This window comes from Bubalus kerabau, chromosome 11 (assembly GCF_029407905.1).
Source record: "Bubalus kerabau isolate K-KA32 ecotype Philippines breed swamp buffalo chromosome 11, PCC_UOA_SB_1v2, whole genome shotgun sequence".
In the NCBI taxonomy this organism is placed as follows: domain Eukaryota; kingdom Metazoa; phylum Chordata; class Mammalia; order Artiodactyla; family Bovidae; genus Bubalus; species Bubalus kerabau.
Window position 1 is genome coordinate 76,050,177 of NC_073634.1, and position 18,855 is coordinate 76,069,031.

Sequence of the window (18,855 nt, forward strand, 5' to 3'; positions counted from 1 at the left end):
TGTGTGTTGTTTTATACCACCAAATCGGTGATAATTTGTTACCCAGCAATAGAAAACTCATACCCAATACTGAAAGCACTACACCATCCTCTTTTCTAGTATAAGAGATACCCTGAGGCCCCTATCCACAAAATCAAGACTACCTGATGCTTGAGAGCTAACTTATGAACATTACAGTAATACAGCTTCTTACTTCTTTACATTCATTTCTTGGTTTATTAACTGCTCTTCAATACAATGGAATATTCCTTTGATGAGGTGCTTCTCAAAATGTAGCTGCCAAACTGAGTGCAAAATCTTGCACCCTTCCCTTAATACACAGAATCTGACAGCCTGGAGGTGGAGCCAGCAATCTGTCTTTTAACAAACACTCCAGGTGATTCTGAAACACTCTCAAGTCTGAGGACCACTGCTCTGGTGAAAACAAACATGAATGCCACTTCTGCCAATTCCTCAGCTGAAGGACAAGCCACATCATCAGCTTAGTGCTCAGAATACTGGAGTGGGTAGCCGTTCCCTTCTCCAGTGGATCTTTCCAACCCAGGGATAGAACCCAAGTCTCCCACATTGCAGGCAAATTCTTTATCAGCTGAGCCATCAGAGAAGCCCCAGAATACTGGAGTGGGGTAGCCTATGCCTTCTCCAGGGGATCTTCCCAACCCAGGAATTGAACCCGGATCTTCTGCACTGCAGGCAGATTCTTTACCAGCTGAGCTACCAGGGAAGCCCTAACCTCCTGATAGCGACTTCAAATACTGCACTGTAAGCAAAGACAAGGTATAATGAAATTCAGCAGGTATTCACTAAATGCAAGGCACTGTCCTAGTAATAATCTACTAAGAAAGAAAAACACCAAATCTAACTGAAAATGAAAAAAGGGGAGGCATTATATTAACCCTAGGACAGAAATTTAAAGTTTCTAAAAGTACTTTTCATGGATCACAACCTTGTTGTGGCGAAGGGGCTTGTGTACCTCAATGAAGGTATGAGCCACGCCGTCCAAGGCCACCCAAGACAGACAGGCCATAGAGGAGGCTCTGACAAAATGTGTCATGCAAGGATGGTCACAATGACAGATAGAAATGGCAAGGACCTAACAGAAGCAGAAGAGACTAGGAAGATGTGAAAAGATCACACAGAAAAACTGTACAAAAAAGGTATTAATGACTCGGATAACCACAATGGTATGGTCACTCACCTAGCACCAGACATCCTAGACTGTGAAGTCAAGTGGCTCTTAGGAAGAATTACAAAGCTAGTGGAGGTGACAGAATTCCAGCCAAGCTATTTCAAATCCTAAAAGATAAAGATGTTAAAGTGCTGCACTCAATATCTCAGCAAATTTAGAAAACTCAGCAGTGGCCACAGACTGGAAAAGGTCAGTTTTCACTCCAATTCCAAAGAAGTGTAATACCAAAAAATGTTCAAACTACTGAACAACTGTACTCATTTCACATGCTAGCAAAGTAATGCTCAAAATCCTTCAAGCTAGGCTTCAGCAGTACGTGAACCGAGAACTTCCAGATGTATGAGCTATATTTAGAAAAGGCAGAGGAACCAGAGGTCAAACTACCAATAATTGCTGGATCATAGAGAAAGCAAGAAAATTCCAGATAAAACATCTAGTTCTGCTTCACTGACTACATTAAAGCCTTTGACTGGGTAGATTACAACAAACTGTGGAAAATTCTTAAAGAGCTGGGAATACCAGACCGCCTTACCTGCCTCCAGAGAAACCTGTATGCAGGTCAAGAGGCAACAGTTAGAACCGGACATGGAACAACGGACTGGTTCCAAATTGGGAAAGGAATATGTCAGGGCTGTATATTGTCACTCTGCTTATTTAACTTCTATGCAGAGTACATCATCTCTGCATCCTGTCCGAAATCACAAGCTGGAATCAAGATTGCTGGAAGAAATATCAACAACCTCAGATACGCAGATGACACCACCGTAATGGCAGAAAGTGAAGAAGAACTAAAGAGCCTCTTGCTGAAGGTGAAACAGGAAAGTGAAAAAGCTGGCTTAAAATTCAACATTCCAAAAACTAAGATCATGGCATCCAGTCCCTTCATTTCATGGCAAACAGCTGGGGAAAAAGTGAAAACAGTGATAGACTTCTTGGGCTCCAAAATCACTGCAGACGGTGACTGTAGCCAGGAATTTAAAAGACGCTTGCTCCTCAGAAGGAAAGCTGTGACAAATCTAGACAATGTATTAAAAAGCAGACATTACTTTGTTGACAAAGGACCATACAGTCAAAGCTATGGTTTTTCAAGTAGTCGTGTACAGATGTGAGAATTGGACCATAAAAAAGGCTGATCATCGAAGAACTGATGCTTTCCAATTGTGCTGGAGAAGACTGTTGAGAGTTCCTTGGACTGCAAGATCAAACCAGTCGATCCTAAAAGAAATCAACCCTGAATATTCATTGGAAAGACTGATGCTGAAGCTGAAGCTCCAGTACTTTGGTCATCTGATGTGAAGATCCGACTCAATAGAAAAGATCCTGTTGCTGGGAAATATTGAAGGCAAAAGAAGAGGGCGACAGAGGCTGAGATGGTTGGATGGCATCACTGACTCAATGGACATGCTGCTGCTGCAGCTTCAGTCATGTCCAACTCTGTGCGACCCCAGAGACAGCAGCCCACCAGGCTCCCCCACAATGGACGAGTTTGAGCAAACTTGGGGAGATAGTGGAGGACAGGGAAGTCTGGAGTGCTGCAGTCCATGGGGTTACAAGAGTCGCAAGACAATTAAGACAATTAAAACGACTTAATAACTGAACAACAAAAGTACTTTTTATCAATACAAGACTTTAAGAACTGCACCCACAAAGAACATGACTCATTGGGCAAAGAGATGCCATTTCCATGAATATTGTCATTTACATCTGCTGACGAGTCAGACAGGTGGTGAGAGAAGACTGGAGAAGAATTAGAGCAGTGAGACAAGAACAAGCAGGTCGCAATGACCTTGCTTGATGACCACGTTTCCTTGCTAGACTTTATCCATAATAAACAAGAGATGAGGAGATAAGACAGAAGGAGGGACTGTCTAGTGAAGGAAGCTGAAATCCTTGCTGAGGACTCTGGATATCAAACACATGAAAAACATGTGGGAGGCACTACGGATGCTCAAGGAGGAGACTGGTGTTTGAAAAAATTTACTTACTCTTCCTTAGCTAAAACATCTTTCCTCTTGGTATAATCTTCTGGCACGGGAGTACATGTATATATGCTATATGCCAATTAGTGTTTACAAGCAGAGAAGTACAAATGCCAAGGGCAAGGAAGTAAACTTACCTAACTGCATTTATTAACTGTATCTGTTTGCTTCTTTGCCCATATGCCACCTAACTGAGTTCCCTGAAGGCAGGAATTCTAGCCTAGCTTAATTTTCCAGTTGCAATGCCGTGTCTGAGCCAGAGCAGGCCCTCAATAAATGTTTACTGGACAAACAAAACTAAACTGCATGCACCAGTAAGGGTGCAGGCCAGATTCCAGTTCTTTAGCACAACCATCAAGATGTAGGAAGCCTTTCTTTTTCACCTGAATTCACAATTATCAAAGTTCCTTCAAATGGGCTATTGTTTACAGCCAAGTTAATTAATTACAATGATAGCAGAAACCAATTCATAAAATTATAGTCTTGATACCAAACAAGATATTTCACAGAACACTTTTTCTCTGAAGCAAAATGATACAATTTGAAACTAGCTGCTACACTATCAATTAAAACTAAGCTTCCTTAGGTCAGATTAGGTAAACCACAATAGAAGTTTCACCCTTAGATAAGTGGAAACATTCTTCAACTCAAGATAGGGTAGGAAGAGAGCAGGAAAGATAAGCCTGCCTCTGCTGCTGCTGCTAAGTCGCTTCAGTCGTGTCCGACTCTGTGCGACCCCATAGACGGCAGCCCACAAGGCTCCCCCGTCCCTGGGATTCTCCAGGCAAGGACACTGGAGTGGGTTGCCATTTCCTCCAATTCATGAAAGTGAAAAGTAAAAGTGAAGTCGCTCAGTCGTATCCGACTCTTAGCGACCCCATGGACTGCAGCCCACCAGGCTCCTCCGTCCATGCAATTTTCCAGGCAAGAGTACTGGAGTGGGGTGCCATTGCCTTCTCCAAGATAAGCCTGGTGACAGTGAAATCCCTCAACATAACTGCTTAAAGGTACATTAATAAGCAACCGAGAACAATGGGGATTTATTTTCACATTCAAAATATGAAAGTATCCTTCCAGTTTCCTGGAAATGCACAGCTCCATTTTACCATACTTCCAAATGGTTTTTATTCTTGTACATTTTCATTCCTTCAATAAATATCTGTCAAATGCCTACACTGTTCATGTGCTAGACCTTGGTCATGTGCAACAAGAGAGCTGTAGGATTTGCCCTCCCAGAGCTCATATCCCAACAAAGAGGGTGGACACTCAACAAATTATGCAACTGTTTAATAAGGCTGGGGAGACATAACAAGGAACACAAGTGTTAAAAGAGCATGTAACACTGAATTCATCCCATGCTTCCTTCTGCCCTCAAAATCAACTGCCTTAACACTTTCTTACTACTGAAACCTAATTACTACTCTACGTGTGCACCCCTTTCAGGAATTATTCTGAATAACTGCCAGGTTTTCAACTGTAGCTCTCAGATGTACCTCTGGGGAAGATAAATTAAACTGGTTCAAAAGTAATTCTTCCACCAGCTGCTTTGATAATATAAATTTTTCTCTACATCTCTTTGCTTTAATATACAGAGTCACGTCAAGGAATAAAAATCTCTCTTTTGAGTGTTTTGAGTCTTCACCCATTTATGGGATGATCTTCTTCAAAAGCTGTTTTAATTCAATAAGCATTTACAAAAAGCCCACATAATGGAATATGTGATCTTCAGGAAGAAAAGGTCTCCAGGTATAATTTACATTCCAGGAAAACAGACCACACAGATTTTTTTGCCCTCTGGAGTCGTATTTTTTAATATGAACACAGTACTGAGTAAAGAACCTTCTGCTAGAAGAAGTTTATAAATTTGTGCCATGCACTCCTCACACCCACTTTTTTAAAGTAAGTCTCATTATAACTAAAAGAAGATCAACAAACTATGTTTTAGTGAACATTAGATGTTTGCTAAATTGACCTTTGCTTTCCAGAATGATAGGAAATCTGCTATCGGGGACAGGAAGTGAGTCAGATAACGGAAGGGGGAAAAATAGGAACGGAAAAATCACACTAAAATTTCCTATAAACTAGGAAATATAAATCTAGGAAAGACTGCTTATTTAAAAGAAAAAAAAATTAGATTCCCTATCACAGACACTGTTGCAAATAAAACAGTTATTCGGTTGGCACTTACCAGAAAGCCAGATCCTAGAATGGAAGAAAAAAATTTTTATGTCAATATTTACAGTGCAAAAGAGATAACAGAAAGGGGAAAACAAGAGGTATCTGGGCTAATAACCTTCTTCAGTGAAAGCCTTGCACTGGGTTAAATTTCGACTTAAAATTTTCAGACTAGTCAGCATCTCAGTTCAAAACAGTATGGCATAATATTGCTCAAAAGCAGAGGAATGCACTATGTCCCTTACAGTTATTCCAGTTTGACAAGATCCACTGTGATTTTTCTGTTACTCATTCCACAAATGTTTACTGGATGCCTATGCACAGAAGTAATGGGGAGACACCTAAAGAACTAATCTCATAGAGGAGCAGAGGGTGCTATAAGAGCATACTTGAGAGGTATGAGATATTTAAGGAATGCTTCTCTGAGGAAGTAACATTCAAATTAAGTAGTGAAGATGAGAGACCTCCCTGGTGGTCCAGTGGTTAGGACTGCAATGCAGTGGTTAGGCTGCAATGCAGGGGATGAGGGATCAGGGACCTCAGTTCCCACATGCTGAGGAGCAACTAAGCCCTGAAACTGGAGATCCTACATACCACAACTAAGACCCAATGCAGCCAAATAAATGAATAAATAAATGTTTTTTAAAAAGATGTGAAGATAAACATAAATGGCGAACTACATTCCTGGCAGACATAACATTACTTGGAAGATCTGAAAAAAAGGAAATGGGAGAGATGGCAACTGATGCTGGCAAGAATAGAGAGACAGAGCCATGACATGAAGCTGATGACACAGACAAGGGCCAGGTCATAGAGCCATGCAGATCATGTTCTAGATTTGAGGACTTCATTCCAAGAGCAAAGGGAAGACAGTGTACGATTATAAGCAAAGGAGTGATGTGACCAGATACACACTTTTAAAAAAAGATCATTATGAAGCAGAGAAAAAGGACTGAAAGGGCAAAAGTGGATGTTAGTAAGCAATCAAATCAAGCAGTATTTAACTGTAAACCAAAGTATTAAATAAATATTCATGAACTCATATGCATGTAAGTAAATCACTGAATAAATATACATTGGGGAGAAACGTAACTCTTCCATGCAGAAGTCCAAATAAAATTACGTCAATATTCTGCCCTCAAGGAGGTGAAGTATAACTCTCCACCCCTTAAATTAGGTCTGGATAGCGACTTTCTTCCAAAGAGATTAACTTTACAAGGAGAAACCTGACAAACACTACCTCAGCAAGGGAATCAAAGTCATCAACAGTGATTAAGTCGCGATGATGACATGTACTCTTAGGACAATGAGAAAGGCACTTCAACCCCATAATCCTGTCTAATCATGAGAAAAACATCAGACAAATCCCAGTTGAGGGGCATTCTACAAAATGCCTGACTGGAACACCTCAAAACTATCAAGGTTATCAAAAACAAGACTGAGAAACCATCATAGCCAAGAGGAGGCAACTAAATGACAACTAAATGTTATTATGGATGACAGCCCAGAACAGAAAAAGAACATTGGGTGAAAACTAAGTATGAACTTCAGTTAATAACACTGTGTAAGTATCAGTTCATTTTAATTGTGACAAATGTACCATAAGATGTTAATAACTGGGAAAATCGGATGTGGGGTATATGGGAACTCTGTACTACCGTCACAATTTTTCTGCAAATCTGTTCTAAAAACCATTCTAAAATTAAAAGATTAAAGTATATGTGGGGAGAGTGGTAGTGGAGCCATCTTTCTCGTTTAGGCTAAAATGATGGAACTACAGGACCTGGTGATTCACCGGGCTCGTGGGTGGGGTAAAGTAATCAGTAGTGAAAGCGGCACAGGTAGCAAGGATGAAAGGTTACTGCCCAGATTTCGGGCTTGGACGACTGACTGAAGTCATTCGCTCATTAAGGGAGCAGTGGAGAAGAACGTTACCTGAAGTAAAGATAACGACCAGAAGGTCCTGGAGGCCCATAATGTACCAGGCGCTTTCCAATGCTCATTTTGCAAGGTAAAAACTAGTATTTAGCCCAACGCCAAATAAATTAGATTTGGGTATCAGATCTGCTATCAGGTTTACATGAGCTCCAAAGCCCGCGCGCTCTTTTCACTACACAGTTCCAGGTTCTGCCCGTGCACATGTACCGGCACTGGCCGCCCAGGCGCCTCTTTTCTGGGCGTGGAAGCGGGTGCATCTGCAGTACGGCCCCAGTAAGTCACTCCCCTTCCCCGGGCCTCATCTGCCAAGAGATTCTCTCCATCGCCGAAATTGAATGCAAGAGAGGCGGGTAAAACCTTCATTAAAATAAAGACAAGACACCACAGAAGAGAACTGCATCACCTCTCTCAAGGAACTAAAAATAATAATAACGAAGTAAAGAAGCCAAGGGAATTCTCCGGCTCCACTCTCGTGGAGCGGTCCCCTAAGGAAAAAGCAATCCCCCGGGAGGGGGCCCAGTCGGAGCGGCGGGCCTAGGATGCTCCCACGCTCCCCGACCCCAAATCCCACTCGGCAGGACCCCTGGAGAAAGTGCCGCCAGTCTGCCCGGAGCCACGCGGCACAAGGTGACACAAACCACGCCGGCCTCTCAGGCGCCTAGGAGAGGCCGGGACCAGCAGGGCAAGGGGCGTCCGCGGGGCCCGCGCTACCTTGTACTTATCAAAGCCAGCCAGCTGCTCCGGGCTCACGTATTCGTAACTTGCCATGACGACCCGAACACGAGCGCCCAGTCGGCAGCGACTCTCCACGACGAGATAGGAAACCAGGAGCACTACACCGGCTGGGCAGGACTGGGAGGACCCGGGAGGGCAAAGAAGATACAAGAGCCACGCTCCGCCCACCGCGCACGCGTACCCGCCCCCGCCACTTCCACCGCCTCTCAGCGCGCAAGCGCAATCCTCACTTCTCCCCGCCCACCGAGGGAGGGGTGCTAGCAGGCTCACGCGGGGGGCCCCCCCGTCACCGTCTCAACCAATCAACATGGACCTGGGACCACTAAGTCCCACCTTCTATGCCTCCTCGTCGCTTTATTCGCTAACGTCAAAATTGGTGAGTTGAGGTAAGGCAAGAGGGGAGGTGAAAGGTAATTTCCCAGGAGGCCTTGCTCTTCGTCCCTGGGGAATGCCGGTGGTACGGTGGCGTCTGTGCGTGGGTAGAGATTTGCGGGTACAGTTTTAGTCTCGGGGGACAAGGTAGAATGGTTGTGTGCTAATCAGTTCAGGAGTTCCTCAGAAAAGAGGACTTAGTCCTCCTAAGTCGTAAAGTAAAAGCAGAAAAAGCATCTGTGCCCAGCCCGCTTCCAGCTCGTAGCGCGGTATGCTGCACGCAGTGACTTAATGACTGTGACTTGCTGTAGAGAAGCCGGTGAGAGGCTGTTTGCAGTAGGTAAAGGGGCGTGAAAGGGCGTTGGAGACAAGCCCCTTGGGTCAGCGTTGTTTGTGAATTTTGAGCACAAACTCCGCTCTATTCCAAATGATGGTTGCTAGCGTCTTCCAAGCAGAGGCGTTGGCTTCTGAGTCTCTTGTTGTTTAGCCGCTAAGTCGCGTCCCACAATTTTTGCAACCCCGTGGACTGTAGCTCGCCAGGACCCTCTGTGCATGGGATTTCCCAGGCAAGGATACCGGAGCAGGTTACTATTTCCTTCTCCAGGGGATCTTCCAGACCAGGGACTGACCCCGAGTCTCCTGCATTGCGGGCTTCCCAGGTGGCGCTAGTGGTAAAGAACTAGCCTGCCAATGCTGATGGACATAAGAGACGATTTCAATCCCTGGGTCGGAAAGATTCCCTGAAGGAGGGTACGTCAACCCACTCCAGTATTCTTGCCTGGAGAATCCCAGGGACAGAGTAGCCAAGAGTCGGACACGACTGAAGCGACTTGGCAGGCATGCCCGCATTGCAGCCAGATTCTTTACCACTGAGCCACTTGGGGATCCTTAAATGCGTTTGCAAGAAGTTAGTTTATGTAACTGAAACCAATTGTAGAAAAAAATGAGATCAATAGCTAGTGTGTGTCAGTCTAGTAAATAATAGTAGTAGTTGATTGTGCTATTACTAATATTAATTATTAATTATCCTTCCATGTGGGGAATTTTACATAGCTTATCACCAACCTCTGTCACAACACTGAGACGGAAGACACTTTCCCCACTTTGCAGGCTAGGAAACCAAAATTCAGATGACCTAACCTGCGCAGGATCACTTAATTACACAGCTTGGAAATGGTCGACTCAACAAGGAATGTGGTCTTTGGTATGGAAAACCTTCACCTAAGGGAATCTCTCAATCTCTCTGGGACTCTGAAGCAAGGACAATTATTTTGAGATCTCATGTTCTTTACATTCATTCATTCAACAAATACTCATTGAGGACTCATATATATCAAGCATTTTATTGTTTCTGCATATGTCTTACCTTCTAGACTTTAAGATTCTTATGAAGTAATAGGTGTAAAACTATCATCATACTTGGTGCATGGTACATGATCAATAAAATTGGTTGTTCTTCTTCCTCACTTGCCCTAAGGGGAGGAATTATATCTTAATAAAACCTAGTTTTCCACATGTTCCATAGACTGTTGTCATTGAGTCACTAAGTCGTGTCTGACTGCGACCTGGTGGGCTCTAACTCACCAGGCTCCGCTGTCCATGGCATTTTCCAGGCAAGAATGCTGGAATGGGTTGCCGTTTCCTTCTCTAGGGGATCTTTCGAGACCAGAGATCGAACCCATGTCTCCTGGCATTGGCAGGCAGATCCTTTATCACTGAGCTACCAGGGAAGTCCCATAGCCTAGCAGCCTGCAAATAATACATGATCAATACATTTTGTTCCATGAATGAGCAAAGATCTCTGATATGCTGTGAAGTGCCCAGCTTTGAAAAGTACATTGGAAATGTGAATCTTCCTTTAAGAAGGAAATCGGCATAATTTTCATAATGAAAATTATGAAACCACCTCCTTGGATGTAAAAGTATTTTCCTTCTGCCAGTAGGGTATTTAAATTCCCTCTGTGTACTGATAAGAAAACTGAATCAGGGTTTTAGACAATCAGACTGAAGCTATTCTCCCAAGTAATACACTACAGATTTCTCCTGTTCTGTGTTTCTTTTAATCCATATGAAGAGGAAAAAAACCTTATTTAAACTTCATACTTTGAAAGATATTTAATTGTGAAAAACCATAAAATGTGACTTGAGTACATGAACCTAATAGTTAATAAACTGTACTTATTGTGAACCACTTCAGATGTAAGCAAACTCAAAGTAACATTTCTAATTTTGTAAAATTTTTCCTAACTCTGATATTTTTTTCAAAAGCGATGTTTTAAAAAGAGCAGATTTTAATTTTGGAAAGCAGCTTCAATTTGCGGCCTCTCTTCTGCAGAAGGAGGGGCTTCCCTGGTAGTTAAGTGGTAAAGAATCCACCTGCAGTGCAGGAGTCTCGGGTTTGATCCCTTGGTCCAGAAGATCCCTGGAGAAGGAAACAGGAACTCATTCCAGTATTCTTGCCTGGGAAATCCCATGGACAGAGGAGCCTGGCATAGCCTACAGTCCATGGTGTCGCAAAGAGTCAGACATGACTTAGCAAATAAACAACAACAACAAACAACTTCTGCAGAATGCTATAACAAATTTGAATCCGTTATGAATCAGTCTGAGAATTTCTAAACTGAAACACAACACAGAACTTTGTTTATACTTTGACATCTGTTGCATACTGGCTTTGTGATCCTAGACAACTTATTTACCTAACCATGTTCTCTTTTTTTAAAGAGTGGGCATTAGATGAAATCTTTAAGATACTGTTCATCTCTGAAATCTGATTAAATTATCTCATTTAACTTCTCTAAGATGAAATCAACTGATCTGTAAAGTGATCATCATTCTTGTCCTATCTTTTACACTTATTACATAAAAGCATGTCATAAGCCTGTTAAATTAAGCCCATACACATTTAGAAAGAAAGTAACAATGACCCTATATGCAAGACAGCAAAAGAATCATAGATGTAAAGAACAGACTTTTGGACTATGTAGGAGAAGGTGAGGGTGAGACAATATGAGAGAATAGCACTGAAACGTACATTCAATTCAGTTCAGTTCAGTCACTCAGTCGTGTCCGACTCTTTGAGACCCCATGAATCATCACGCCAGGCCTCCCTGTCCATCACCAACTCCCGGAGTTCACCCAGACTCACGTCCATCGAGTCAGTGATGCCATCCAGCCATCTCATCCTCTGTCGTCCCCTTCTCCTCCTGCCCCCAATCCTTCCCAGCATCAGAGTCTTTTCCAATTGAGTCAACTCTTCGCATGAGGTGGCCAAAGTACTGGAGTTTCAGCTTTAGCAAAACGTACATTACCATATGTAAAATAGATGACCGGTGCAAGTTCAATGCGTGAAGCAGGGCACTCAAAGCTGGTGCTCTGGGACAACCCGGAGGGACTGGGTGGGGAGGTAGGTGGGAGGGGGGTTTGGGATGGGGGGGACACCTGTACACCCGTGGCTGATTCATGTTGATGTATGACGAAAACCACCACAATATTGTAATTAGCCTACAATTAAAAATATATATGTTGAGTTATATCTGAGTGGGAAAAGAAATTAAACCCATACAAATGTAAGGTATATATGGTAAGTATAAGCCTATATAAATATAAGGTCTTATTTTGAAAACCCCATGAATCCTAGGACTGGGTGAGTTTTACCAGGCACTCTCACCTGAGAAGAAAACATCGTCAGGTAAACAAATTTGCCTTTGCAAGTAAATCACCTTCCTGTCTCCTCTTTTTTGAATTCCAGATCAGGGTGCATTTATCCCTAAGCCTGCCCAGGGCTGGCAGGGACCACTTCACATTGGCCTGGCTATTTACTCCTTTGTATACCCCCATGCTGTCTCTTCCTTCTGCATCATAGTATGGAGCATAATTTGGCACTGCCTGCTTCTCTTGTCTGCTTCCTCATCTGTTGAAGTTTAACTGTGCTATATCTCAAGAGCAGGCTTTTTGCCTTTCAGTATGATAATCATAAAAGAGACCTGTGCTAGAAACAGCGTCATCACCTTTGTAATATAACCTCGGGATAAAAAGTAGTATACTTCCTACAATTCCTGTTTTACTTAGTTTGAAGTAAGATGGTGTCAAATATATGGAGATATCTAGAAAACTGGAATAAGTTAAGGACTAATATAGGGCTTCTCGTGGCTCAGCTGGTAAAGAGTTCGCCTGCAGTGCGGGAGACCTGGATTCAGTCCCTGGTTTGGGAAGATCCTCTGGAGAAGAAAAAAGCTACCCACTCCAGTATTCTGGCCTGGAGAATTCCATGGACTGTATAGTCCATGGGGTCGCAAAGAGTCAAGACGCGGCTTAGTAACTTTCACTTTCAAGGACCAATATAGTTAATAACTCTGATATAAGTTATTCAAGCCATAAAAATGGGGACGTTTTCCCAAGGAAGCTTATATAAAGATACTGATTCGGTTTTAATTTTTAAAACAATAATAAAGCCTTATACTAAAGCAGTTTGACCTCTCACTCGATCATCCTAACAACCCTGCCCCATAGCCAGATAGCTGATCTAATTGTACAAAATGGAACAACAGAAGAATTACATATCTAGTCCAAAAGTTTATGGTAAAGCTGACACAAGAACACAGGTCATCAAATTTCTAATTGAATAACTTTCTACTACACCCTGCTTCTACAAGTTACCATGGTAAGATGTTAAAAAAAATCATAAGTTGACTTTTAATCAAGTCTAGAGGGGGAAAAAACTAGGACAGAACTGAACAGAGTCATTAAGTTGCTTGTTGTTTGTTCAAGATTAAATTCCCTACCTAGGGTAAACCTTCTCAGGTTAGGTTTTGGCTGCTGGGTTTTGGCTGTTTTTTATATTTTTAAAGCATAATCTAGGTAAGAATATATTGAGAACTCTATTTGAGTGAGTCATCAAATAACTTTATTACAGAAAAGGGCAGTGTGATATACTGAGTTTCAGCAGAAACAAATGCTGCCTTGTACCTTCTACTGCCCATGTCACTGGAGGAGGGTGGTTTCTCCATGATTCTGTGACTTGTCCCACTGGTTTTCTGGCCATTTTTCATGCTCTTAACCTTTGAACGCCAACTCAGTGGTGTCAATAGTCATTCAAAACCAAAAGAAGCAGTGTAAAGATTCAGAGGAACTTAGAGGCCCAAGTTTTGAAGATGAACAAATGAACACGACTGTTAAATAAAAAGAATAATTTTTAAAAACTGACCTCAGCTAAGTTTTACACTGGGCAAAGTCTTATTGTCAGCATTCTTTGAAGTGTTGGTAGTGACCCAACATCTGTATTTTCTGAGCAGAGAGAGAATTGATACCTGTCCTACACACCCATCCTCCTCCCCGTTGTTATTATACCAAAATGGAAGCAGAACTCTAGGTGTATCAAGTACACGTCATTCAGATGGCTAGCCTAGTGGCATCACCCCGTCATGCCTCTCTCCTTATTCCTTTTCGTCTCATCTAATGTCAGGTCAGCAAATATAACCAAACATAACCACTATTCTTCTTTTTTTTCTTTCTCAAATTTGAACATACAGCCATGCAAGGGCCTTCATTGGCTGTATGTTCGGTAGGGATCAATTTTGTCTTCATGAAACTTTGAAATCTTCGGAGTTCAGGTGGATAGTTATTTAGTTTGCATGGAAGAGAAAGGTGCTAGGGCGAAGAAAAAGACACTAATTGGAGAAAGTGAGTAGGCAAGTTTGCTATAATCCATTTTCCTGTAAGAATTCTCAAAAACCTGGGGCAGGGGTTGAGGTAATAGTTGCCAACATAGATACCTACTACAGTAAGGCTTTGAGGTTGTTGCTGAAATACCCATGGCGTGTAGCCTGCTTGACCAGAAGTCTAGCAAAAGTTAGGAAGCAAGACATACAGATATGAGACAATGTATAAAAGTAGCAACTTCATTATCTCTTCATGTATCCTAGTTGAACATTCAGTTCAGTTCAGTCGCTCAGTCGTGTCCAACTCTGCGACCCCATGAACCGCAGCACACCAGGCCTTCCCATCCATTACCAACTCCTGGAGTCCACCCAAACCCATGTCCACTGAGTTGGTGATGCCATTCAACCATCTCATCCTCTGTCATCCCCTTCTCCTCCTGCCCTCAATCTTTCCTAGCATCAGGGTCTTTTCAAATGAGTCAGTTCTTCACATCAGGTGGCCAAAGTATTGGAGTTTCAGCTTCAACATCAGTCCTTCCAATGAACACCCAGGACTCATCTCCTTTAGGATGGACTGGTTGGATCTCCTTGCAGTCCAAGGGACTCTCAAGAGTCTTCTCCAACACCACAGTTCAAAAGCATCAATTCTTCTGCACTCAGCCTTCTTCACAGTCCAACTCTCACATCCATACATGACCAATGGAAAAACCACAGCCTTGACTAGACGGACCTTTATTGGCAAAGTAATGTCTCTGCTTTTCAATATGCTGTCTAGGTTGGTCATAACTTTCCTTCCAAGGAGTAAGTGTCTTTTAATTTCATGGCTGCAATCACCATCTGCAGTGATTTTGGAGCCCAAAAAAGTAAAGTCAGCCACTGTTTCCCCACCTATTTGCCATGAAGTAATGGGACCGGATGCCATGATCTTAGTTTTCTGAATGTTGAGCTTTAAGCCAACTTTTTGACTCTCCTCTTTCACTTTCATCAAGAGGCTATTTAGTTCTTCTTCTCTTTCTGCCATAAGGGTGGTGTCATCTGCATATCTGAGGTTATTGATATTTCTCCTGGCAATCTTGATTCCAGCTTGTGCTTCCTCCAGCCCAGCATTTCTCATGATGTACTCTGCATATAAGTTAAATAAGCAGGGTGACAATGTACAGTCTTGATGTACTCCTTTTCCTATTTGGAACCAGCCTGTAGTTCCATGTCCAGTTCTAACTGTTGCTTCCTGACCTACATACAGGTTTCTCAAGAGGCTGGTCAGGTGGTCTGGTATGCCCATCTCTTTCAGAATTTTCCGCAGTTTCTTGTGATCCGTACAGTCAAAGGCTTTGACATAGTCAATAAAGCAGAAATAGATGTTTTTCTGGAACTCTCTTCCTTTTTCCATATCCAGTGGATGTTGGCAATTTGATCCCTGGTTCCTCTGCCTTTTCTAAAACCAGATTGAACATCTGGAAGTTCACGGTTCACGTATTGCTAAAGACTGGCTTGGAGAACTTTAAGCATTACTTTACTAGCGTGTGAGATTAGTGCAATTGTGCGGTAGTTTGAGCATTCTTTGGCATTGCCTTTCTTTTGGATTGGAATGAAAACTGACCTTTTCCAGTCCTGTGGCCACTGCTGAGTTTTCCAAATTTGCTGGCATATTGAGTGCAGCACTTTCATAGCATCATCTTTCAAGATTTGAAATAGCTCAACTGGAATTCCATCACCTCCACTAGCTTTGTTCATAGTGATGCTTTCTAAGGCCCATTTGACTTCACATTCCAGGATGTCTGGCTCTAGATGAGTGATCACACCGTTGTGATTATCTGGGTTGTGAAGATCTTTTTTGTACAGTTCTTCTGTGTATTCTTGCCACCTCTGCTTAATATCTTCTGCTTCTGTTAGGTCCCTACCATTTCTGTCCTTTACTGAGCCCATCTTTGCATGAAATGTTCCCTTGGTATCTCTGATTTTCTTGAATAGATCTCTAGTCTTTCCTGTACACCAAATCTAGATACCATGTCATACCTTGGAGATACAAAATTGGATAAAACATGGACCCCAGTCAAGGAGTATGTTATTTCTACATTCTGTGAATGGCTGGTTTTATCATATGTCCTGACTCTTCACAGATGCTGTCTTTTTTCCTTTCTCCTTATTCTTCTCTTTCTGACCCAGCCCCCTCCTCCCAACACACACACATGCATAGACACACACGCAACACAAACTCTCAGTCTCCCAGGAATACAGGATTTTTCATAAATGCTCAACCACTTCAGACTGTACTTTTTCAATTTTCTATTCCTTTTCTCATGCCTGACAAAATCCATCTTGGTCCTCAAGATTCACCTGAAATTTCATTTCTTCCTTCCAGCCTACTTCCACTGCCCCTAATTGAAAACAGTTCTGTTCCTCTTGTACAGCTACAGTGTCCTGTGCATACATCTCCCTTCATACTTACATGTTATGAAATTATCTATTTTCTCCTTATCTGTCTTAACTGGACTATAATGCCTGGCAGGTAAGGACCACATCTGTAAACACCTGAACCTAGCATAAATGCCAAGTACTGAATAAGCCCTCAGCAAGCTTTGTTTGGGGCTTACTAGGTGGCTCTAGTAATACAGAACCCACCTGCCCATGTAGGAGACATAAGAGACAGGATCCCTGGGTCGGGAAGAGCCTCTGGAGGAGGGCATGGCAATCCATTCCATATTCTTGCCTGGAGAATCCCATGGACAGAGGAGCCTGGTGGGCTAGGGTGGCAAAGAGTCAGACACTGAAGTGACTTAGCATGCATGTGTCAACTACTGAAGCCCACTCACCCTAGAGTCTGTGCTCTGTAACAGGAGAAGCCTCCACAATAAGAAGCCTGCAACCACAACTAGCGAGCAGCCCCCATTTGCTGCGACTAGGAAAGCCCAAAGGCAACAATGAAGACCCAGCACAGCCAAAAAGAAATTTTTAAAGGCAAAGTAGATTATTGGTGTTATACTAAAAAGAAAAGCACAAAGTAACACAGATAATTCTTACAACCATAGGAAAGACAAAGGAATATCCTGAACTGGTGCTTTTAATTAATGGGCTTTTTATCATCTTAGGTAAAGTTGTTTCAAATTTTGTACTGATAAAGGCATAGCTGCCAGGACATTATAGCAAATTGTACAAAGATAAACCTGTATAACTATAAAGTTCTAAAATATAACATAAAACTATAAAGTCCTTCTATTTTATAAAGTAGCAGGCAACAGATCATTGTGTTAATAGGGTGGTTATTAAGGATAACCTGTGTTTTGTTGGGGGACTTCCCTGTAGCTCAAGTGGTAAAGAATCTGCCTGCAATGCAGAAGACCCGGGTTTGATCCCTGGGTCAAGAAGATCCTCTGAAGAAGGGACTGGCAATCCACTCCAGTGTTCTTGCCTGGAGAACCCCATGGACTGAGGAGCCTGGTGAGCTACACGCCTTGGGGTCCCAAAGAGTCAGACAAGACTGTGTTTCATTGGTTGGGGGATGATCATAAGGATTTGATGTCAGTTCAGTTTAGTTCAGTCACTCAGTCATGTCCAACTCTTTGAGACCCCATGAACCGCAACACACCAGGCCTCCCTGTCCATCACCAACTCCCGGAGTCTACCCAAACCCATCCATGTCCATTGAGTTGGTGATGCCATCCAACCTTCTCATCCTCTGTTGTCCCCTTCTCCTCCTGCCCTCAGTCATTCCCAGCATCAGGGTCTTTTCCAATGAGTCAGCTCTTTGCATCAGGTGGCCAAAGTATTGGAGTTTCAGCTTCAACATCGGTCCTTCCAATGAACACCCAGGACTCATCTCCTTTGGGATGGACTGGTTGGATCTCCTTGAAGTCCAAGGGACTCTCAAGAGTCTTCTCCAACACCACTGTTCAAAAGCATCAATTCTTCAGTGCTCAGCTTTCTTTATAGTCGAATTCTCACATCCATACATGACCACGGGAAAACCATAGCCTTCACAAAGTACTGTCTCTGCTTTACAATATGCTGTCTAGGTTGGTCATAACTTTCCTTCCAAGGAGTAAGCGTCTTTTAATTTCATGGCTGCAATCACCATCTGCAGGGATTTTGGAGCCCCCAAAAATAAAGTCTGACACTGTTTCCACTGTTTCCCCAACTATTTCCCATGAAGTGATGGGACCGGATGCCATGATCTTAGTTTTCTGAATGTTGAGCTTTAAGCCAACTTTTTCACTCTCCTCTTTCACTTTCATCAAGAGGCTGTTTAGTTCCTCTTCACTTTCTGCCATAAGGGTGGTATCATCTGTGTATCTGAGGTTATTGATATTTCTCCTGGAAATCTTGATTCCAGCTTGTGCTTCCTCCAGCCCAGCGTTTCTCATGATGTACTCAGCATATGAGTTAAATAAGCAGGGTGACGATGTACAGCCTTGATGTACTCCTTTTCCTATTTGGAACCAGTCTGTTGTTCCATGTCCAGTTCTAACTGTTGCTTTCTGACCTGATATAGGTTTCCTAAGAGGCAGGTCTGAATTTGGCAATAAGGAGTTCATGATCTGAGCCACAGTCAGCTCCTAGTCTTGTTTTTGTTGACTCTATAGAGCTTCTCCATCTTTGGCTGCAAAGAATATAATCAATCTGATTTAGGTGTTGACCATCTGGTGATGTCCATGTGTAGAGTCTTCTCTTGTGTTGTTGGAAGAGGGTGTTTGCTATGACCAGTGCATTTTCTTGGCAAAACTCTATTAGCCTTTGCCCTGCTTCATTCTGTACTCCAAGGCCAAATTTGCCTGTTACTCCAGGTGTTTCTTGACTTCGTACTTTTGAA

General features: G+C 42.7%; 1 protein-coding gene across 2 annotated transcripts in view; it reads right to left on the reverse strand.

The window, feature by feature from the left end:
* The window catches only part of SELENOI (selenoprotein I), a 90,599-nt gene extending 82,350 nt beyond the window's left edge, over window positions 1-8,249 (reverse strand). The window contains exon 1 of one of the 2 annotated variants that reach the window (XM_055540731.1): window positions 7,993-8,249. Coding sequence is in view for 1 of the 2 variants with exons in the window: in XM_055540730.1 (XP_055396705.1) it covers window positions 7,993-8,049 (57 nt within the window). In the remaining variant the exon portion in view is untranslated. The remainder of the gene's footprint in view (window positions 1-7,992) is intronic. The other variant, XM_055540730.1, reaches the window with a different exon arrangement.
* Window positions 8,250-18,855: the final 10,606 nt, after the last annotated feature.